General features: G+C 33.5%; 2 protein-coding genes and 1 long non-coding RNA gene across 5 annotated transcripts; 1 reads left to right on the forward strand and 2 right to left on the reverse strand.

The window, feature by feature from the left end:
- Positions 1-205: 205 nt before the first annotated feature.
- Positions 206-2,013, reverse strand: LOC123689417. Its single transcript, XR_006750388.1, has 3 exons — positions 1,794-2,013; positions 1,316-1,488; positions 206-1,143 (listed from the first exon to the last, which is right to left on the reverse strand). It is a non-coding gene; the product is annotated as an uncharacterized LOC123689417 (long non-coding RNA).
- A 1,568-nt stretch (positions 2,014-3,581) lies between these two features.
- On the reverse strand, positions 3,582-15,945 carry LOC110992085 (synaptic vesicle glycoprotein 2C). Of its 2 annotated transcripts, none has more exons than XM_045629280.1 (11): positions 15,870-15,945; positions 7,985-8,074; positions 7,679-7,840; positions 7,392-7,554; positions 5,687-5,808; positions 5,341-5,585; positions 5,098-5,255; positions 4,879-5,020; positions 4,477-4,766; positions 4,272-4,399; positions 3,582-4,091 (listed from the first exon to the last, which is right to left on the reverse strand). In XM_045629280.1, coding segments are annotated over exons 1-11 (1,554 nt in total). In that variant the 5' UTR covers positions 15,871-15,945; the 3' UTR covers positions 3,582-4,038. The 2 variants fall into 2 exon arrangements, with proteins under 2 accessions (XP_045485236.1, XP_022113444.2); XM_022257752.2 differs by lacking the exon at positions 15,870-15,945 and adding an exon at positions 10,655-10,741.
- LOC110992039 (organic cation/carnitine transporter 7) lies at positions 12,644-22,550 on the forward strand. Of its 2 annotated transcripts, XM_022257690.2 has the most exons (12): positions 12,644-12,693; positions 13,400-13,476; positions 16,220-16,381; positions 16,499-16,661; positions 16,756-16,877; positions 17,279-17,511; positions 18,207-18,355; positions 18,936-19,044; positions 19,412-19,599; positions 19,675-19,773; positions 21,963-22,090; positions 22,410-22,550. In XM_022257690.2, exons 2-12 carry the CDS (start codon positions 13,401-13,403, stop codon positions 22,481-22,483), a joined length of 1,503 nt encoding a protein of 500 aa, XP_022113382.2. In that variant the 5' UTR covers positions 12,644-12,693; position 13,400; the 3' UTR covers positions 22,484-22,550. The 2 variants fall into 2 exon arrangements, with proteins under 2 accessions (XP_022113382.2, XP_045485237.1); XM_045629281.1 differs by lacking the exons at positions 12,644-12,693; positions 13,400-13,476 and adding an exon at positions 13,937-14,017.
- Positions 22,551-23,106: the final 556 nt, after the last annotated feature.

Consider the following 23,106-nt stretch of genomic DNA (forward strand, 5'->3'; position numbering starts at 1 on the left):
CCGTTAAAAAAGTGTTTTCTTTAAAGGTTTATATAAGTTAAAATTTATTTTTGGTCAAAACTAATCCATTGCAAAAACATCTTGACGCTAAACAATGTTTCATTACTTACAGGCTAACAGCGAGACCGTAAATCTCTCGGGTGGACAAGTTAAAGTGATAGAAGTAACGAGAGTATTTAAATTATTGCTAAATAAAAATTATTAGTTAATACAAAACGTTTATTTTATTGTCAAAGCGAATATTATTAGAAGAAATTTTTCGGCAGATTTATGTTTAGGTGCGGTGCGCCGGCGAATTCTAAAGATTTTCTCAGCTCTAAAAAGATCATGTCTATGGTGACCACTGTCGAAATGTCCTCTACATCGAATGTTATGTTTTGTGCTGTGCCTTCGACCTTTACATACACAAGTTGTTCACTTTCATACGCCAAAACATATCCGATTCTCGCTATAATGTTTTTGCACGTCAATGCGTTATTTTTGAACACCCCGTATATGTAGGTTCTAACTATTTGCATTCGTAGCCATCGCTCGTCGCCTAAGCGTTCTGGATTACCAAACGGCGATATATAGAGTGTAGAATTTAGTCCCAGTAAATTTAATATTTGATTTTGTATCAATTGACAAGCGGTCGTCCCATTTTTTAAGTCGATCTGTTGTATGTGGTATCTACATTTGCTTCTTCTATTGTGTCCAAATTGGACTATTTTGTATCTAACATTTGATGATACACATTTCCCGTTTCTGTTATCAGGATACGTCAGAATTTTTTTCTCATTAGTTTTATTGAAGAAATGCATTGTATGGTTACTCTCGGCACTCGATATTATGATTGGTAGACCCCAATTGTATCCCGGATTTCCGCTTAATTTGATGACATTTTCTGTTGAATCGTTGCTTAAATAGAATTTTACTTGAATAGTCTGTGTTATAAAAGGAATACGCATGGACACTGTCTGGACGTATAGTTTTAATACGGCTTTTGTGATTCTTGAATTGTAATAATAGAAATTATATTGCACAGTAGTAGCGATGTTCTCGCAGTAAATATCGTTACAATGAGGTTCATCGCCAGTTTTGTTATATGCACGGCATTGATTGTCATCGCATATCACCAAAGTCCAATTTGTATGAAGTCTCGCTCTGAAAATATAAATCGTCTGAAAAGTATGTCTTTCTTGTGTTAAAAAAAGAGATAGCTATGTATTTTACGAATGATTAGTGTTAGTTATTTTGGCTAGATTTTAAAACGTTAAATACACATTGAAATGTATGCGTTTTTTGTTACTCCGCAATTCCTACCAGCTTAACATACCTTCGTGGTGTTAATGATTTCCCCCATACTTAAGACGCTACTATTTGTGGCCTTTAACGCTTGAAACATATGAAGATCTTGCAGCTTTACAATACATTTGACGTTTTCATTTATTAAAAATCTTATTCGTCGTTTATCATTGCAATAATTGTTGGCAAATGCCATTGGAATATCTGAAATTGTATCACTCATTGAACAAGGAAACGCGTTTATTTTTAATATTAGAATAGTTCATTAAATCTTTTTCAATCTTTCTGTGACTTTTAAACCTTACAATTAGCCATCAATTAAAATTTAAAAAAAATATAAGTTTTTAATTTTTCAAAATTAATTAGTAAAACTGGATAACACGTTGACCGTGCTACATAAGGCGATACACAATTATTAAAATTCTTTTTCATTCAAAAAATATTGTAAAATTGTTAAAAATAAACGCATTTTAAATATCTATACATATATGTATATATTAAGCACCAACCGGCTTGAAACCTCGACTCGTTCATCAACCATATCGGATCATTGTATTTATAAATACCAAATTCATTTACTTCTTCGTGTTTGTCACTAATACGCCACCTAGGGTACCTAGAAATTGCTGCCTCATCAAACTGTAATAGAAATATATAATATACCATTCATTAACGTAAATATGTATTTTGTTTTAACTATTTACCTGTATGTCTGTTAAGCGTTTATCGGGTAAGTTACTTTTAGAAATACAAAATAAATTTTCTAAAAAATTCGTTTGTCATTCGTGTCTCCTCTTGTATAAATTAAAATTAAGATATTTAATTCCAACTATTCTAACGGTTTTCTGTTGAGGTCGATAACTCTTTTTATGCTTGGCTTTTTAAGATTGTCAGAGCCCAGACTTTTCCGTTTTTAAACGGTTTTATTTAGCTCACCCCGTTTGTTTTATTCTTTTTTCTTGGGTAAAATTTAGTAATTCAAATTTCACCCTCTTCATGTCAACCGATTAATAAACTGAAATTTTGTATACACTTTGGATTTTGGTGACAATACAATTATGTTTATTCATTATCATTATAAATTCAAGATGGCCGCCGCTACAAAATAGCGGATAATTTATGTTTTATTAATCCCATCAATATGGGTATCAAATGAAAGGGCTCAACAAGCAGAATACAATATACTATAAAAAAATTGAAATCCAAGATGGCAGCCGCTACAAAATGGCGGATAACGTAGGTTTAATCAATCCCATCAATATGGGTATCAAATGAAAGGGCTCAACAAGCAGAATACAATATACTATAAATAAAGGGCAAGAAACCTGGCAATAATGAAGCACTAAATGAATTAAACAGAATGCGAAATAAAAACTAGAAAATAAAAATAGGTAAAAAAACTTTTTAAGTTAAACGGTTTTATGTTAAACATACATTCCAATGTTTAAGATAAATGTACTAAAAACCAAAAAATAATAAAATAGATACAGTCGTGGGAATTATAAACATAGACTAGACTAAAACAAAACCGTTTAACTTAAAAAGTTTTTTTACCTATTTTTTTCTCTATAATACATGGCGTAGATCCTTGTTTAGTTATCTTTGTTGTTATTACTTGAAGTTTTGCCTTTGTCAAAAGACGCATAAAATTTCATTGCTACCTTTAAAATTTCACTGTGATAACTAATTATTTTTCCTGATTGGCTAAGTCCATCGGCCATTACTTTGTAGGATTTTTCTATCGTGTTTGAGTGATACATTAAGTATTTTTATTTAGATACTTCTTTACTAATTCATTTGGAGCCGATATTTCGTTTTTCATCAAGTTTTACTCTTAGTTTTATATAGTGGTTGTCTTGTTATAATTTATTATTATCTTCAAAGGGACCAACCGCCGTCCTTCTTGTTATGACTTTTATGATGCAATCTAAACAATTTGGTAGAAGAATTACCAATTTTTCCTTGTACTTAGCTATGTGCCCCTCATCTTTTTCGTTCAGTATTAATGTGGTCACATACAGCTGTGGTTTAGTGCATCTATGTTTTGAAATATTCCTAGCTTATTTGATTGTAAAATTATGATTTGAATAAAAAATAAAAGGACAATTATTTAGAAACATGGTGCAGCTGAATGCCTTATTCAGTTTTCGATTGGATCGGGAGTAAACATATTATTTAAATATGTACGGTCTATAAGACCCGGCGTTTATATTAATAAAAGATAGTAAGAAAATTACATAAAATCACAGATTTTAGAAGAAACACACAGAAACGGGTGATACAATAAAATACATTCATAAATTATACACTTATTTTTATTTTTAAATTATAAACAGTCTCATGTTATAACTACAATAACTTAAAATCACTTAAATTAGTTTAAATATTCGTAAAACCTCTCTTTTTAAACGAGGCAAGTTTTTATTATTTACTTGGGAAAATATTCTTTTTAATATGATGTTTTTAATATTAATATTTTTAGAGCCTAACAAAGTTAACTAGTTTACGAAAGCCACAAACACAGTACGTAGATAAAGAAATCAGGTACTATCAGGTACATCACATCTTGTGCCTTTTTCACTGCTCTAGTTCAAACAACTACTACTAACTACTAAACGTTAACAAATCAAAATTCAAAGTCCAGAAGGCCCTCCTGGACATACTTCCCATCTTTAGTTTGAGGGCACGTAATTTCAGCACCTTCGTTTCAATAATTTCCCGTAATTCAGAGTTCTCGTGCAACAAAAATCCGACTTATTGCCGTGGCTGTTTATCGCTTGGCAAGAACCAGGTAACGACAATGGCACCTGTAAATATAGGTAATGTTATATGTATGTACATAATAACCTGTTGCAAATCAATTAACGGATAGCTTTATGTATTAATAAATATTTATAAATCTGCTTAGTATTCGTTGTGTAACATAAATATTGGACTCTTTTTGAAATGAAAGATGTTACAACAATAATATTGATGAATGGTCGTACTTAAAAGTAGAATGGCCCAGCCATAAAATGTTGCTTCACAATTGGCTGATATGAGGTATCCAATAGCGTTGACTCCAAGGAAGGCGCTTGATCTGCCCAGCATCACTGATAGACATGACGCCATTCCTCTGTAAAAAAAATAGCAAAAACATTTATAAAACACTCGAACTCTTACTTTTCATTTCCACTCTTTATAAAATTGTACCTTAGCGATGTGGGATAAAGTTCCACAAAGTATACGCTTAAGATGCCCATGGACAGCGCACAGAGTAGGAACAGGAAAAAGAATACGCCCCCAGCAATCGGGATAGGGACCACATTTAATAGAACAGCTGATATTGCAGATAGCAATACAATTCCCATCATAGCTAATCGCTTCCTGGAGCCACACGTTAGTGACAAAACCAGGTTAGATAAACTTGCTAAGGCACCATACGACATCGCAGAGATAAGGGTAGTTGGCTGTATTGTATCATTACAAACTTCTTGGATTGTCTGAAAGCAAATAAAATTAGGTTTAGTGTGGAATCTCAGTCACAACAATTTTTAGATTACAATTTTTTTTAATTATATTGTTTAAAGTTTGAATTCCTTCAAGAAGACTCACGTTGTTATTTGCCGCATTTGCAAAAGTGTCAGTTGAGTATCGGATGACTGTGCAGAGATTCATTCCTGAGCCTTCTCCTGTCTCCAACACCGAAAAGAGATTGTTCATAATATAAGGCAGCCAGAGGATGAAGCCACTGCCACTGGAGGAATAACCAAAATTAGCGAACAGGATTTTTCAAGCCTTATTCCACTTTTTATAAATATCAAATCTACTTACGTCATGTAGATTACAGTTACGATATAGAATAGTTTCAGAGTGTCTTTTAGTAGTGGACGACGAAACAGAGCTGTTGTCTGCTGCCAAAGTGCGGAGAAGAAAGAGTCAGTCTCAGTCAGTGTGGTTGCAATTTCCTGTTCTTGCATAAGTTTCTTTACCTACAAACAGTTAAATCGACGTAAATTGATAAACCAGATAATTTGTTTTGCAAAAAATTCAAAGTGATATCGAAATAAAACTAACGGGAAATTGGTCAGCTTTGTGCCCCGTGTTACAAGCATAGATTCTTTGCAGCACATTCAACGCTCGATCCGGTTGACCTCTTGACACCAGAAATTTAGGGCTTTCCTCAAAGAATTGTAGCAAACAAGCGGTGGCTGCACATGGGAGTGCCATAACGAAAGCAAGTAGCCTCCAAGGTCTGTAGTAGATTCCGAGGAAGTCAATCCAGTAAGAGAACTTCATCGGGAGGATTGGATAGGCGAAAACTAAAAATATTAAAAAATGTATTTAGATTTTTAAAGAACCTAAAGTCTCAGATATATTAAAACGGCTTGCTTGTTGCAGGTATACCTTTTTTTTCACTTACCAGCGACTACAGCCTGTGAGCACATAAGAGAGCAGGTGCAAAGCAACATACTACGTCCACGGGACCTCTCAGGGCAACTCTCACCAAGTAAGGTGTATGCGCCGGAATTACTGGCAGATGTGCTGTAATTAAAAAAGAAAGAAACTCTTTTATGACACAATAAAAAAACTGTTGCATAAGAGTTATAGTTTCGGTTTGAGGTTGTAAGAATGTATAAAGTTTTGAATCGATACTGAAAATTTTATTTTTGAGAAAGTGGTTAGGTTAAGAAAATAGAAAAGAAAAATGTCAACGAAAATTACCATAAAGTACAGTTTTCTAACCGTTAGAAGTTTTGTTTAATCGTACAGTTGTGAAATTGGGTAGATGAATATTTTTATATAGGTTTATGCGCGTTAAAGCGCGTTTAGTACTATAGCGCGCATATTAAACATTGAAGACGATGTCGTTCCAACCCATGCCATAATGCAGTATATAGTATCGGGAGTGTAGATTCAAGGTTTTTCTAAGGCGTTTGAATACATGTATACATTTCTGAACTCGAGAACAAAAGTAATATATTTGTGGACCCCTATTTCTCTGAATTTAATAATTATTAGTTAATTATATTACGATTTAAATTTATACTAAAGAGAGAACTAGTACACAGATTTTCCAAATCAAATAAAAGCGGACCTAACTTTATGTTGCGTGACATTGTTAAAATAATATCAGTTATTATAAAAGATTTCGAATGAACTGTAACAGAATAGAGCCGTTGGGTACTTCTGTAAAACAATACTAAGTGCGCAGGATGAGAAATCGACGAAAATCCACCGCACTGTAAATATTGACGGTACGTAATGACTGTATTTACATAATTATTTGTTTGCAGTTATAAATTATCAGTAGCGCTTATCTCTATAAATAAATATAACTTTATTTATGTAGTCGAAATGTCCACAAAGTTTTTAATTCACAAAAATATTGTTTTTCCATTGACGTCACCATATTCGCAAATAATGACACAAATTTTCACAAACGCCCTCCATTTGTAAAAGTCGCGGTCGTTACTAAGCTGCACAGCAAATTTGAGTGAACGTTATGAATGGTACAGCCGCGAATATTTCTTAAAATAGTTTATCTCATAATATTATCAAAGCTATTAAAATTTATAGTTATCTTGAACCTGACCGTATCTTAATGAGTGAGTCAGAAATACGTCAGTACTCTGATATCAGGCTTTCATTATCAGCTAATTTCATAATCCTCTAACATTGGAATATTTTAAAAGCGCTTTTGTCAATATTGAGATACATCAGAGGTTATTACATACATAATGTGACGAGTTGTTTTTGGAAGGTCACTGGAACCATATCTACTTTAATTAAAAACAATAAATCAATCTGTGGTACTACAACCTCTTTAGGTCTTGGCCTCAGATTTCTGAATCTGTTTCATGATCAATTTTTAAATCTAATAGGCAAGTAGGTGATCAGCCTCCAGTGCCTCACACACTTCGTCGAATTTTTGGGTCTAAGACATGACGATGTTTTCCTACACCGTTCGAGCATATGTTAAATGCGCACTTAGTCCATTGGTGCACAGCCGGGGATCGAACCTACGACTTCAGGTATGAGAGTCGCACGCTGGAGCCACTAGGCCAACACTGCTCTTTTTAAACATAATTATTAAACTTCTATTGTAAATTGTCCTTTTTACTCACAAAGTAGACGAAATGAGTTTCATAAAAGCCATACTCTTCCAGTCAGGTGCGAAGCTGCTGAGCGCGGCGAACACGAAGCCGACTGCCATGGACAGCACGAGTGTGAGGCGGCGACCCTTAGTGTCGGACACGTAGCCCCACAATTGGGCACCCAAGACCACACCTAACCGAAATATTCGTTAATTCTTTGTTACCCATTTTAATAAACATTGATAGTCTAGTGGTTAATCATGCGATTGATAATAATTGACATGACAAAGAGAGTCTTCTCGAGTTTATAAACTTACCCACTAATGGTGTGGCTGTCAGAAGCGCCCTTTGCTGCAGTGATAACTCGAGATCACAGACGGCGGCTGCCACCACGAAGCTGGTGCCGAATAGGTCCATGCCCATCGCCTGTAGGGTCCAACTGCATATTAACAGGAGGCCGAAGTTATATTTCCCGAAACCTAAAAAACTCACATGTCCTATATTTCGCCACAGAAATATAAATTAACGCCGTCCTTTAATCACCCTAACATTAAACTTCGAATTTGAGTCATTAAATACATTAAACTGAACTGAAGTTTGTTTTTTACAAGAGTGGAAAATACCTGTCGCTGTCAGAGCTTCTTCAACCGTTGCCACGCTGAGTGGGCTTTTTTCCTCCAACTTCAAGTCTTTTTTCGATTTGATATGCATCACTGAAACAAAGTATTAAAATGTTTCAAACTTTTCATAAATATTACCGTAAATCAAATATATATATTTTTTAATTCGGCTGGAAGCTTCAGAGGCATGGGCACATTTTGATTTGCAGAGCCAGACTGAGTGAAATATAGTCATAATTTAATTAGTGAAATTTAACCATGGTAAGGTACCATAGATGTCTTATATATCTTTTGGAGCTGATATGAACTGTTACATAAAATTAGCTCCCTATAAACTCCCTCAAACAAACACCGGTCGATTGCAGAGCATACAAAAAACCGTTAACGCCTAAAATACTGATTTTTCCTTTAAATTCTGTGGTGGCATCTAGGTTTTGTTTCATCGGACACTTGTGCGCAAGGAGTACGTGAGTACCACATGTTGTATGTATAATCAATAATGTAATGTAAGACATATAGAGGCGCCAGTGCCGAAAAACCCAGAAATGCCGGTACTCTGTACCTCTCGGTAGCGATTCTAATCATGAAAATGCATCTGAATATTTGTTGTTGCCAACATTAGATTGGTTTAGGATTTTGTATAATAAATGAAAACAGATGACGCCAATACGCAAAGTTTACTAATGCTAAGTATAGAGGCCGAATTTTGTATAGATCATGAAAAGCGTTGTATCTAACGAATTATCTATAACAAATGAAAAAAGATATTATTTCAAACTCTTAAAATACATATATTATTGATAATTTTAACGAAAGAGCTGAAATGGCTATCGATATTACAGATGAAGCGAAGCGGGCAGACAAAGAGAGTTTAAGTTGAAGTAAATACAATTTTTGTACTCCTGTAAGATTCTGCTGAATATACCTATTAGCTTGTCATAAATAAGTATGATTCAAATTAACTATTTATTAAAAAATAAAAATGAGTTCTTATTTTTACAGTATTTAAAATATGCTGTTACTTATACTTTTGTTCTGCCACGAACTGTTTAGCAGGATTAAAACAACATTATATCTACATATAATATAAATTATATTTTTTAGATATATAATTGCAACAGTCATTAACTGCAAAATGTATTAAATATTTTTTGACAATGTTTAAAACCTGTAAATCTAAGAATCTAGGTTTTGTGGCAAAATCTAATTATTATTAAACGGTTTTGTTTAGCTCACCCCGTTTGTTTTATTCTTTTTTCTTGGGTCAAATTTAGTAATTCAAATTTCACCCTCTTCCTGTCAACCGATTAATCTGAAATTTTGTATACACTTTGGATTTTGGTGACAATACAATTATGTTTATTCATTATCATTATAAATTCAAGATGGCCGTCGCTACAAAATGGCGGATAATTTATGTTTTATTAATCCCATCACTATGGGTATCAAATGAAAGGGCTCAACAAGCAAAATATAATATACTATAAATAACGGGCAAGAAACCTTGCAATAATGAAGCACTAAATGAATTAAACAGAATGCGAAATAAAAACTAAAAACTAGAAAATAAAAATAGGTAATAAAACTTTTTAAGTTAAACGGTTTTATGTTAAACATACATTGCAATGTATGTTTAACATATGAGCTATGACTTCCTAATGTCAAAAACGTATTGGATTTGACATTCGGAAGTCACACTTAACGCATAATGACCGTGGGGCACGTCAATTGTCTAAAAAATATCGATTTAATGTGCGATAGAAGAATCGTTTAATTCGTCGTTAAAATAGGCAGTTGGCCCGCAGACGGTGAGGAAATTACTTACTATTTTCTTGCTCATGGAAATTCCCCACGGTTTTATTTTAGTCTAGTCTATGCATATGTTTATAATTCCCACGACTGTATCTATTTTATTATTTTTTGGTTTTTAGTACATTTATCTTAAACATTGCAATGTATGTTTAACATAAAACCGTTTAACTTAAAAAGTTTTTTACCTATTTTTTTTTGTTTCTATTTTTGGTTATTTCTTTTAAGAAATAAATTAACGATATGGTCTTATTACTCATCGCGTTATCTATTCAGGAGATGTGATTGACTATTTTGAGTGGATAGGTTACACAAAACTAATGAATCCATACTTTGCCTGATAATTTTTTTTTTGTTTAGGAAATTTCAATTTATGCGAGATTGATCTTTGATTTGCGCGGATTATCACGATCAGTGGGGCATTATAGATTGTCTTTGGAAATGTATTGTTCTTCTTTGAGTTTATATTTATTTCCTTTTGTTGTTTTAATGTAAAGTCTATACAAGTTTACACTTCTTCGCATCTTACGTAAATTATTATTTTTTAATCAAATCAACCCTATACCCGAGAGTTATAGAATAAGATTCAGAGTCGAGACTATGCGTTAAGTATGACTTCCGAATGTCAAATCCAGTACGTTTTTGACATTAGGAAGTCATAGCTCATATTGTCTAGTCTTTGAATCTTACCATGAAACCATTAGTTCCGAGTTTATATTGGATACTGACGCCTAATGCTGAAGATTCACAATAAAGTGTTCGATTTTTGGTACTACCTGTTACTTACTTTAGAATAAACAGCCGACTGATGTCTGGATCGCTAAAAATAAATGCTCAAAGAGCCATAATAATTGTTCAGCTTACCTCCTGACAAAAGAAAACCCAGAAAAAACGAGATGATAACTTTGATAAAGAATATGGGAAAAAAAGTAAAGAGGAATGTTATCTGAATCTTTTGGTACAATAGGTGAGGCTGCTGAGAAACGCGTCTTTTATATAAAATATTATCTTTTGATGATATTCAACAAATAGAGATTACAATGAGTATTTATAACTATATTTCTCGATGTTCCTAAATATAGAAATAAAGCGTATATGGAGATGCTCCGGAGGCATGAGCAAGTGATAGGAAAGGCTTTGGAAAATTTTCACGATAAAAATATTCCGTCGTTACATTCTTTAATTTCTTGAAACATTTTTAGTTAAAGATTACAAATATCTGTGTGTCATAATATCCTTTATTTTAATTATACAATATTTTTAAATGCCTTTAGGCTATTCCAGCTTGAGTTGAATGGAGATTAATCTTTTATGTTTTCTTTTTGACAGACTGATCTAAACGGAAGATCTAATCCATCCCTTTTGTTTTGAATACCCACCATAAAAGGGCAAATTACATTTACGAGTCACGCGCTGCCAAGACTGCTTTAACGTACCTACTATATAATTAATAAACATATTTAAAAAATATTGTTCCTCTGTTAAAAAGTTAAGTTAAGAAGGGAGTGCCCGCTGGTTATTGAGTGGAGCAATGCACCACCATATATCTTCACTATTGATACATAATCGTGGTAAATACAATGTTGTTGTTATTTTGGAAATTGCTAAATGGAGAGAATTCATCAATTATTTTTTCCATCAGGATGGGATTTCTTCATGGGCGGATCGTGAATTTGTGGGGCTTTAAGCTAGATGTACACTCGAAAAAGTACACCGACCGAAAACAAGCGACGGGAATTCCCCGTTCCGTTCGATGGTCGCGCCACGCACATAAGTTTATCTCAAGGATCAATAAATAAAAAAATATTGCTTATTGTTTTCAATGGGGACTTTTTCAGAGCATTTATGCCCACGCGACCCTATTCTGCAGCCCAAAAAGCCCTTAAGTAGATCCGCTCCTGGATTTTACAACGAAGGTAATTTGACTAAAGATATCATCGTCGGTAAAGGAAGTTATTTTCACAAATGCCCGTGTGCTCCCTAAGGCACAGATGTAATTATGCATGATTCCTCTGTGTTCTCTACCTTATTTTATTAATTTCCTCTTGAATTCCTAATAGAGAACCGTTGTTTTTTTCTAGACAATTATTTAAAGCATATTAATACAATATTCTCATAAAACAATGTTACGTTTTAATCAAATACAAATATCCGTTGAAAATCAATATTTATACAGGAACAACAGAAATAGAAAGTAATCTCTAAGTAATAGTAATCTAAAATTATTGTTTGACAAATAACATCTATCTCGCGCATATTTACCAACGGAAGTCAAGCTGATGATGGAAGGAAATTCAAGTTTTAATACTGAATTGGCACAAATGACCACTTGAGGAGAATACTAAAGAAGTACATAAGTACATTCTTCGTAGGCATTATAAAAAGTGACCACACACATTGCGAACAAAAATCAAAACAGCTCCATTAATAATGACTCAGATCAGTATTTATTTGTTTTTATTGTAAGACTTTACGCTTTGTTGGTCTTGTGTACGAGTTCCTTGAAACCAATGGATTTATGTATCTATGCTATATAATCAAGCTACACCCGAAACATTGTTTATTAAGTAAATTTTTATACATATTATCAATAATATTAGGTTAGCTTTTATTACATAGAAAAGCCTAAAATGTCTAAATTATAAATTGTAATGTAAATTAGGATATTAGTGAAACCAAGGTAAATAAATAGTCTGAGGAATATTTGTAGTGAAATGGGTGTGTTTACACTTACGGTCGCTTATAGTCCATAATTTATGATAATAAGTAATCACAACTATCATAACTGCAATTAGTTATTAATTAATTTATATAATTAATATAATTTTTCCTCTCCCGAGACTAAACAAAAGGTTTACAGTACGTGTTTTGTCATCAACGGAGACGATTATAAAACAATTTGGGTAAGGGTTCTCAATAATTAGACATTTTTTAAATTAATAATGGTTGAGCACTTAGCCTTAGTGTGAACTCTCTAAGTAAGAGAAAACATAAATTTGGGCACGATTATCTCTAGTTAAATTTTAGGAACTAGGACCTAGGACGGTTTCAACATGTGTTTAAATGGAATAGAACTTGTTTAGCTGAGGATAATCAAGCAAATGTGAAAGTAGCGAACTAAGACATAATATTCATTGGTCAGTTTTTCCACCGCTTGCGGTAACTTTGCACTTAATCGCAAAACGTTTATATTTTACTAATTAATATTTTTATGAAAACATGCGATTTCGGTTGTGTCCACTGCCCTTTATGTAAGTATATAAAGTATTACCTTTAATAACTAGGATGTTTCGAATTTGACAATATTATGATTTTGGTATTAAGGATTTCTTTAATTACTTCCAGTAGTGGTTCATCTCATAATTAACATTTTGTTTCGCTCATTGGATCGTTTGGCTACCAATAGTACTATGAGCTCACTTCAATTTCTGCACAATGTCATCTTTAATTTTAGTATAGCATAGCGATTTTTATTTATATATCAAATTAACAAATACACGAATAATATAATCTGAAATACCCACATAATTAGCACATCTGTTTAAACCTACATTACGTATTATGAAATTTCCAAAATAATACTTTTTAGTTGTATTTTAACATTCGTAGGATGGGGTCAAGAGTAGAGAATGAGAAAAAGAAATGTGAGATGGCGACTGACTTAGACACTGCGTTGGATTTTGCTGGTAAGTGCTTCTTAAGTTTTAAAAAATAAAAAATAATGTGTTAGTGAAAGATATAACAAGTTAAAAGTGGTTATACAAATACTTAAAAATATGCTCATATCTGGGCAGACTACTTGAAAAGTAACTCATTAAAACATAATTCCCATTTTAATCTATTTAATGTAAACATGGATCCGTGCGCTCTGAAAATAGATATTTAATGTTATAGTTATAACTTTACGAGCTAAAATGCTTAAGAAATGTCTTTCGTTAGTATAATGTTTAATGCAAATTAAAGATGCCGAGAATGCAATCACCGCTTGCATAGTTCAAGGGAATGTCGAATTTTTAATTTATGCCACTAGTATTAAAACGTACGCTTGTCTAGATTTTTACGCAGCAATTATCTCAATTAGCGTAAGAAATTGTTTCAGATAAGTATGCAAAACATAGATAATGTCAACAGAGGGAGTTCATACAAATCTATACTTAGCGCGGAGGTCGATAAGCATAGAAAAGTCACCGCTTCTCGATCGCATGGATTGGTCTTTGCTTAGCATAGGTAGATGATAGAATAATATGAGACCTTCATATAAAAAACATATGGCTTATTTAAACTGTTTCTTTTTTTTCTAAAAATGACTAAGGGTAAGATTAGAGAGTCAGAGGCAAGGCTTACCGCCTAAATATGTCTACCGAAGGTCAAAAACGTATTGGCCGTATCAGAATCTTACGACAAGACAGGTTGGACGTCTCACAATGCTTTCTTCTCCTCCGAGAAGTCCACAGTCGGTTATGACGTATGACTTCGAATAAAAACCTTTGAGGTCTCGGCCTTAGAATTTTGTATGTATTTCGTACCTAATCATTTGTTTCCTTGCTTTCTCATCACCTATATGATATATCCTTGCCTGAGAAAAAAACCTTTGCGGCTGACACACGCCATCGACCGTAGGCTTAAATTTCTGAGGTGCACAGGGTTCGAACCTACGAAATCGGGTATAAGGATCGGACGCTGATGCCACTTTGCTAGATGTTATACATTACACTATTTTTTTAAAATTAAAAGTATTTGTTGAATTAACGTATAATTTACAAAAAAAAAACGATTATTAAGAGCCTAAGAAATTAAGCGAACTGACAGTGTCAAATGTGAACCATTTTCTATGTTTTAAAGCGCAATAGAGGTTTTAGCCTTATTTAACTTGAATAATCCATACTAAGTATTAAATAAAGTGCAGAATCAGCATAACAAAGCAAAACCAAGCATTCGATTCCACTAGATTAGACTTTAATCGGTTGAGTACTTCTGCGTGCGTGTGCGCATAATCGTTTTTAATGAGTCAAATGTTTTGTTGGTACACAATTCCTGAAGTTTTACTTTTATACACACATATTGTGGCGTTGCTTAAAATGCCAATACCCAAAGAATTTGTGGTTATAAGGTTGTCAGTGTTGTAGACCTGTGCCTGAGACCTACAGGGCCCCCTACAGGCCAAACAAACCATTCCGCTATTGAGCATTTCAAGTATCTAATAGAGTTACACAAAGAGAGTCTGCAGGAATATTGACGTTAGAAAAAAAGGGTTTGCAGCGGTACTAACCAAAGGAAAAGGTGTTGCATTGTTGGAAATTATACATATAAACATGAAAGCAGGCAGGCAGTTACTACGTTATAGTTACGGTGACCGTATAATTGAAGTAGGAGTGGCTAAAAAAGAAAGAGCGAATCTGGTCGCCGTTAAATTGGCCGAAGTTATAGGCCAGCGAAAATGGTCTTTTATCTAAAGGTCTTGACGAAACAGTTATCATAGAGTTTTGTTGAATAAAGGTATGCAAACACTAGACCTGATCTCTTTTTCTACCTGTATCAGAGAGTGGGAGAGGTTTAATGTGTACGGGTATAAATAGCAAGTTCACACTACGTGCAAAAAAAAGCATTCCGCTCTGATAAAAAAGCTCCGTGGATTAGATGGAAATTGTGTGCATAATATATTAATCATAGTAAATGGTTGGAGTACCTACCGATATATTTCGCAAGCTGACCTAACCTAACCAGTTCCATGATAATCTCGTAACAATTTTTCCGGTTTTTAGGTGTCCTATCGGGTGCCTGTTTCGAATATATACAATAATATAAAGATATATATTTTATAATTTACATTTACTAAGATTTTCTTTTTTTATCAAAATTACTAATAATAATTGGCGAACAAGTTTCACCTCCGACAGCGAGTTAGCTTCCTTCATGCAATAAGATGGTGCCGTTGCACAAACAATAATATAACCATGTTATTATTAATTGAAATATACTTATTACAATTAGCTTTTAAACTAAACCCAAATATTTCCTCAACTGATCGAGATTGGGATGAATGACAGCTGAACGTCACATAATATCAAAATGTACTTACTTTAATAAGGCAAAATGATCGTTTCTCTATAAGCCCTTTCAGTTGTCAAGATTTGAACTAATTCTGCCTCGGAAACGTCTGCCATTATAGTGTTTGAAATTCATGACGCAGTACCCCGTGTAACACGATGCAAATCAATTTGCATGGACAAGGGCATGCATATGCAGTAATAAACGTAATTTAACGATCTTTTATTATCAAATGGTGATTATCCAGACTGCTAAATGACTTTGGCTAAAGCTTAATGACCTTGGTTTAGTGATATTGTACATTTTGCAATATAAGTGTCTTATATTATATGATAATTCAATCAGAAATATATACTTACATCATTCTATTTATATTTTTAGGAGCTGGAAAATACCAGGTTTTCCATTGCGCACTCATGGTGTCGACCCTAGGAGCTTCCATCCTAGAGATGATCGGGTGTTCTTTCTTACTTCCTCTGGCCGCGTGTGATCTTCAGCTATCTGACCACTTGAGAGGAATAATCACTAGTATACCCAATATAGGTACAGTATATTAAAAGATAAAAACTTCTGATTCACATTCAGATAATTTGATTCTAAACAAGATAAACGTGACGAGTTATTAGGTCTTTCTTCTCTATCTCTTAATTATTTTCGCAGGTATAATTCTAACAGCACCACTTTGGGGTCCCATAGCAGATGCGATGGGCAGAAAACCAGTTCTTATTGGGTCCACGTTGCTGTCAGGCGTCATTGGGCTTATTGCAGCCTTCATGCCCAATCTCACTTCTTTCGCCTTATGCAAGTTCGCTGGTTCGTTATTGTAAGTTATTATATTGTATTTATATACCTTCTTATTTTAATGAAACGTGATCTTTCAATATTTTTTTAATACATCTCTTCGATAAATTTTTCAGTTTATCCTGTCCCTCGTCCTTAGGGTTTGCTTTCGCTGGTGAGATGATGCCAAGAAGACGTCGTGACATGGCTGTGTTAATCTGTAATGCGTCGCTGATGTTAATAGCCTCTTTATGTCCCAGTAAGTTCTAATTAACCAATAGTAATAATCTAGAGATTGTACAACCCTCTAAGAATCTGAAATTTAGATTTATACATCTGTTTCGTTACATTTTTCGAAACTTAATAATTATATTCGGTGCAGAATATGCTGGTTTCTCGTGACAATTCCTCTTAAACAAAAGAATGGCAGGCTGAACCCCATTACGATAACATAACTCTGTAAAAATGACATACATACAGTAGTACTATTAAATTATATTTCAATGTTACAAATACACAAGGTACTTAAAAGGCTCTAGAAAACTTAAAATTAACTAAATATGCCTGTTAAAAATGAATGATTTTTAATATCAAATATACCCGATCCCAGGTGTTTATACCTTAGAATCAGTGGTTAAGACGCTAATTGCTACGTTTCAGTACTTGCCTGGATCGTTTTCACCATAGACTGGGAACACAACAACATCTTCATTAAGCCATGGCGTATACTAACCGTAGCCTATGCCGTTCCTCTCGTGCTGTCAGCGTTGTGGATGACACAGACAAAAGAGAGTCCCAAATTTCTTATGATGAAGAGCAAGGAGAAGGAAGCTTTGAAGGTTTTAGCACATGTTTATTCATTTAATACGGGAAGGACGCCAGATGAATACAAGGTATTCCTTTATTTTTTTCGGTTTAAAACAGTTTAATTATTTACAATGTGCAATTCACCAAAAGCAGTAGGCATGCTGCAGTGTCATAAAATATTATTTGAATGATTTGTGAACCTGTTATTTTATCAAATATTACTTTATTTTTTTTAACTTCATTTGTTGGGTTAATGGTTGGAAACGCGTCTTTCTATCATGATACCTGAACTTAGTATTGTCTTTTATTAACATAACTTTTACACATTTAAAGAAAACACTTTTTTACGGATTATAGTTATGTATTATTGTATTTAAACTTATAATTATTTAGACATAATTTTAAATTTAAACCGACGTTTCGCGTGCTTTACAGCGTGCGTGGTCACGGTGACCAAAAAAGGGTTTTCTTTGAGCGAAGACGCAAATAAAATTTACGTTGTATACTATACTTTAAGCGCCTGTAGTAATGTAACCAAGTAGCGTTCCACAATGATTATTACTCAGAAATTTATGTCAGGCCAATTTAAATATACAGTCTTAGTAAGAACAATGATTATGAAATAATAATTAATAATTAATAAAATTTGAAAGGGCAGAGAAGAGTGTTACCTTTCTTTCTTACACAATCGCATGGATTTTTCTAAATGAGGCATCGATACGCATTTTGAACTATATACTGTCTCATCGTATTATGTTAGTTGTATTTTGTACAATTACAGGTAACATCTCTTAAAAAAGAGGACAATTTTGACCAGGTAGATGGTGAAGCTGTCACAAAAACAAAGACATCGGCTGCTGCTCTTCTAAAACCTCCACACGTCAAGTGGCTTCTGTTATTGGGCTTCCTCATGCTTGGATTGTTTTCCTTGTGAGTTTTGTTTTTAATTTGTGTTCTTTATTTTACTACGATTGTAACCTGTACAATCTCAAAAACAATCCTGCTAAACCTATACTTAAGTATGTTTTTAATTTTCCTCCTTTTATTAATAATCTTCTGAGACATAAAGATTCGGAGTTTGGAAGCTACAGAAGAGGTGGTCCCGAGACATATTTTTTATCTAAAAAATATTTTTCATGTGTGAACTGGAATATCTTGCATTAATTGCTGTCAAAGGACAATTAATGCAAGATTTTACCGAACAGTATTTGAGTTCTATAATTTTATCGGTGCCATCTTCCACTTTTGATTTAATAGAACAGGGGGCAAACGGGCTCACCTGATATTAAGTGATACTGCCGCCCATGGACACTTCCTTGATACTTTCAATCAAAGCAAGAAAATACCCTTTTATGTTAAGCGGTAGACACAAGAACAATGCCGTGGGTTCCTAGATCCAACATTTTCAATTAATTATCATTAACAAGAGTATACCTACTCGTAACCATGAAATATATCTTTTTTAATTTTATCCCTTAACTACATGTACATAAAGTATTATATTTTTCAGATTAAACGGATTATTTTTATTCACTCCACATACGATAAATAAGATGATGACAAAATCACCAAACGAGACCGTGTTCATTTGTTATTCTTTAAACCAACCAGACAACGTCGTAAGTACCTCTGTTATGTTGCTTGTTCCTATAATGCTTAACATGTGTTACTACAGCTTATGATCCATTAGTAAATTTCCATAAGTACTTATAAATATTTTAGTTAATAATTAGAAGCGTAAAGCCGTTTAGTTTTGCCAAACTCATAAATTGTAATATGACATTCTCATTTCTTGTATTGAAGTGTATTAGAACCTTCAAATAAGCCTAGATATTTTTTGTTAATCCACTACAACTTATTATATAATAAGCTCATAATTTAGTTATTAAAGCTTTTCACACCTAGCTTCGAACAAAGTGTTTAATTTAATATATATTTGACCACATCTACATAGTATAAAAATGATAGGAAGTATTTTTTTTACAGACCCACTCTGTAACATGCATAGACAGTATTTCGTACGACACATTTAAAATAACTGTAATAACGGCCCTGTTCTACGGCGCTATAGTCATGGCAGTGAGTCTCAGTCCACTGTCGAAGAAGACATTATTGGTTGGAATGTATTCACTCGTTTCTGCTGCCTGCATAGTCAGTGTGATTACGCGCAATAGGTAAGAACCAAGACATCGCAAAAGCTTGCACTACGACGGAATGAAGTATTACTATTAAATCATAATTTCTAACAGACTCGTTGCTGGTGTGTCCATGTCTACTCTGGAACTGACCGCTCTCGGTATTGGACCTCTCAACGCTTATGCAGTACAAATATTTCCAACAAGTTTAAGGTAACTTAAAATAATAACAGTTATTATGATGAAAATGCCTCCTAGATCTACTAAGAATATGTTTCATGGCCGGATTGCTTTAATTAATTTCAGCAATAACATTCATCATGATGATCATTGTTTTTAAGTGCAATTTCTGTATCACAAATCCTTTTTGGACAGTACTTGGGTAACACTGAAAATGTTTAGAAGTTACCAGTTAGAAATTTTGCTAACGAAAGCTTTTTCTTTTATTTCAATTTTAGAACTCTTTGATAAACGAATGTAATTTTTTATGTGAAAATCAAATCTAAAACTCTTGTTGCACGTGAAAAAGAACCTAACGCGAGAAAATTTTCGGTCAATTATTTATTATGACTTTCATCGTGGGCTTATTCAACAACAAAGCTATGATAAGCGATATAAAGCTATGGTTGCGGTTAGCATTTCTTAATGAAGCCCCATCACGTGCCACTATTTACAAATGGTTAAACGAGTTTAAGCGTGGACGTAGCAATCTCAATTATGATCATAGTGAGGGACGTGCTTTTACAGCGACTACTAAAAATAACAGAAGTGCTGTGCGACGCATAGATGATGACGCTCATAGAGGAAGATACGAGAACGACCTATCAGCAGATACAAATATATTACGCGAACATATATGCGTCAAGAAGCTTTGTACCCTGATGGATTCCCCATACTTTGATCGACGCTCAAAAACAACTTCGCATGGACTGGTGTCGCCAAATGTTAACATTCCACTAAATACAACCAGCGTTCTAAATCCTTCACCATCAGCCGCCCTTTTATTATTGCAAATGAAAGTTCCTGTATGCAATCATGAATTTATATTTAGCTGCATTAGCTGCAATGATATTATAAAAACATTTAAACAGCTAAAAGTAAATAAAACTAAAGATCTTTGGGGTGTATCTGTATTCATTTTACAATCAGTAATCGATGCTATCAGTTCAAAGTTGCCTTTAATATTTAATGAATGTTTAGATTGTGGAGCCTTTAGAGACCAGATGAAGCTAAGTAAAGTCACACCGTGATTAAAAACGGGCAGCACTTCAGACCCTACAAATTTTCGACCCATATCTGTACTGCCTGCATTGAGTAAAATCTTTGCAAAAAATTATTCTTGGTCAATTACGGATACAGTTTAATAATAATAAACTTATGCATAGCCAGCAGTATGGTTTTACAAGAGGTCGCTCCACAGCCGATGCTGACATTTAATGTATTTTATTATACTTGATTTACTACTCAAGATGTAATATGGAACATGGTGTAATGGTTGCAGCTCTTTACAAACGTTGTGTAAAAGAAAAGGAACTTGGCGATTAAAAGAGTGGCGGAGAGTTTGCCAGTTCTTGTCTTCCGTTCTACGCCCTTGATTTGAGAACTGGCAGTAAAAGTAAAATTAGAAGCATTTAATGTATATTTCTTTTTTGACGTTCATAAGTGTACATTATATTACCTACTATACCTAACCTGGCGCCCTGCAACTTATTCCCAAAAACTTAAGATAGAATTTGAGGTATTCGCTTTACGAGCCCTGAAGATGCGGTGAAAGCGTACGAAAGTGCCAAAGAAGAGAAGGCAGAATGGGCCCAGAGCTTCTCTCAGTGGTTCCATCAAATGCGACGATGCGTAGAGAGAAAAGGAAATTACTTCGAAAAACAATAATAGTATTGGCGACTTTCTACATTTAGCCGTTTTTCATTTTCTAAACATTTTTAATGTTATCTAGGTAATATAATTTTGTTATATATTATCATACATTTTCGTCACTTGTTTATGAAAATACATAATTATATCAACTTAATTTACTATGTTGACGAAGATATGATGTTTTAATACCGCTTAATGCTGAACAAACAAGCGTTTGTTGGTCTTACAACAGGGAAAGCCCGAAAATGATATTCGATAAGGCTAACAGAGGCTGATAAATTTATATTATCATAAAAAATTAACTCAAACTATCATAAAAATACCGTTATGCTATGGGGTACCAAGACGCGGCTCCATTTTTCACATATTTGAAAAATATCGACTGTATTATTAATGAAATGAAATGTTTTGTTTTTTATATTAACGCCTCTACACTATGTTAATAATCCTTAGCAATGTTATGAACAGCAGTTCTGTTAATATAAAGGCTAATCGAGGCGAAGGTTTCTCTTAAAAGGTGACTATTTCAGAGGTTCAGCCGTTGGTGCCGTGATGATGTTTGGGCGTGTGGGTTCGATGCTCGGCGCGAACATGGCTGGTATCTTCCTGGCTCGTGGATGCGATTATACATTCTACGCGTTTGCTGCTCTTATAGCCTGTGAGTATTTACATGTTGGACTAGTTTTAAACATTTTTATGATCAGCCTTCTATTGACTTTGTTGGTTTGAAATAGGGTTACAGTGCCTGTTTTCTTTCTCTGTTTATTTACTCTAATAGATAAAGACATTTACTCAATAAAAGCCTTAAACACATAACAATATGTTATTTGTGTGAAATATCCGCATAACATGGTTTTAAATTAAAATTTCTTTTTATAGGCGCAACACATATAATTTGGATTTATTTCGAGTGTTATTGTCGTAAAACGTATTATTATTAAAAATAATTACATTTAATTATTTTTTTAATATTTCAGTGTGTGCAGCGCTGAGCTTCCTACTTCCCAATGACAACAAACCGGCTTCAAAATTTGAAAAAACAAGTCTTTGATACTTGAAATAAAATCAATGTGTTGCTTTGAAAATTGACAATAAACATGTTATATGTAAAGATAAAACAGCTTATCTTTTAAGAGTCCGAGTCGATATTCAATTAACTTTGATAAAAAAGGTAATTACCAATTTTAATTATTAAAAATCGCTACCACTGATTTAAGGCAGCGTAAGTAAGTAACTTTTTTAGCTTCTAATCAAGTCTATGGTGTAATAATTTAAATTTTTAACAACGTGTGGCTTAGTATCTTTTAATGAACAACTTTAATTAAATTAATGTTTATTGTTCTTTAAGCATTGTTTTTTTGTACGATAAATATCATTATGTGATGTGATGAAAAAATGTTCAATTATTGCAACAAGTAAACAATATTTCCTCGTATAATTAGTTTATCTGATTGTATAAACTCAATAACACTTCCTTACAATTACCGATCGAGCCTGCCATGGCAGCCTTTGACCATTATTTATCGAGGCGTAAATATTGTCTATTTCTGTTAAATTATTTACCCTATTTGACTTGGGATATCCTGTTTATATGCTTTATGAGTAGACAGTTCGTCGGTGCCTGGTTTCCAATTACTGCCTATAAATAGGTAGTTGGAATGTTGTTTAATATTG

Source organism: Pieris rapae, chromosome 8 (assembly GCF_905147795.1).
Source record: "Pieris rapae chromosome 8, ilPieRapa1.1, whole genome shotgun sequence".
Taxonomy (NCBI): Eukaryota; Metazoa; Arthropoda; class Insecta; order Lepidoptera; family Pieridae; genus Pieris; species Pieris rapae.

Excerpts from the sequence above, each read along its gene's own strand:
- LOC110992039 (XM_022257690.2), top strand. The coding sequence starts at position 13,401 with ATGGGGTCAAGAGTAGAGAATGAGAAAAAGAAATGTGAGATGGCGACT. Across the intron at positions 16,382-16,498 it reads CACTAGTATACCCAATATAG|GTATAATTCTAACAGCACCA; the intron begins GTACAGTATATT and ends TTATTTTCGCAG. Across the intron at positions 18,356-18,935 it reads ATGCTTGGATTGTTTTCCTT|ATTAAACGGATTATTTTTAT; the intron begins GTGAGTTTTGTT and ends TATATTTTTCAG.
- LOC110992085 (XM_045629280.1), bottom strand. Across the intron at positions 5,256-5,340 it reads ACAAAGCTGACCAATTTCCC|GTAAAGAAACTTATGCAAGA; the intron begins GTTAGTTTTATT and ends AACTGTTTGTAG. Across the intron at positions 4,400-4,476 it reads CTTTATCCCACATCGCTAAG|AGGAATGGCGTCATGTCTAT; the intron begins GTACAATTTTAT and ends TTTTTTTTACAG.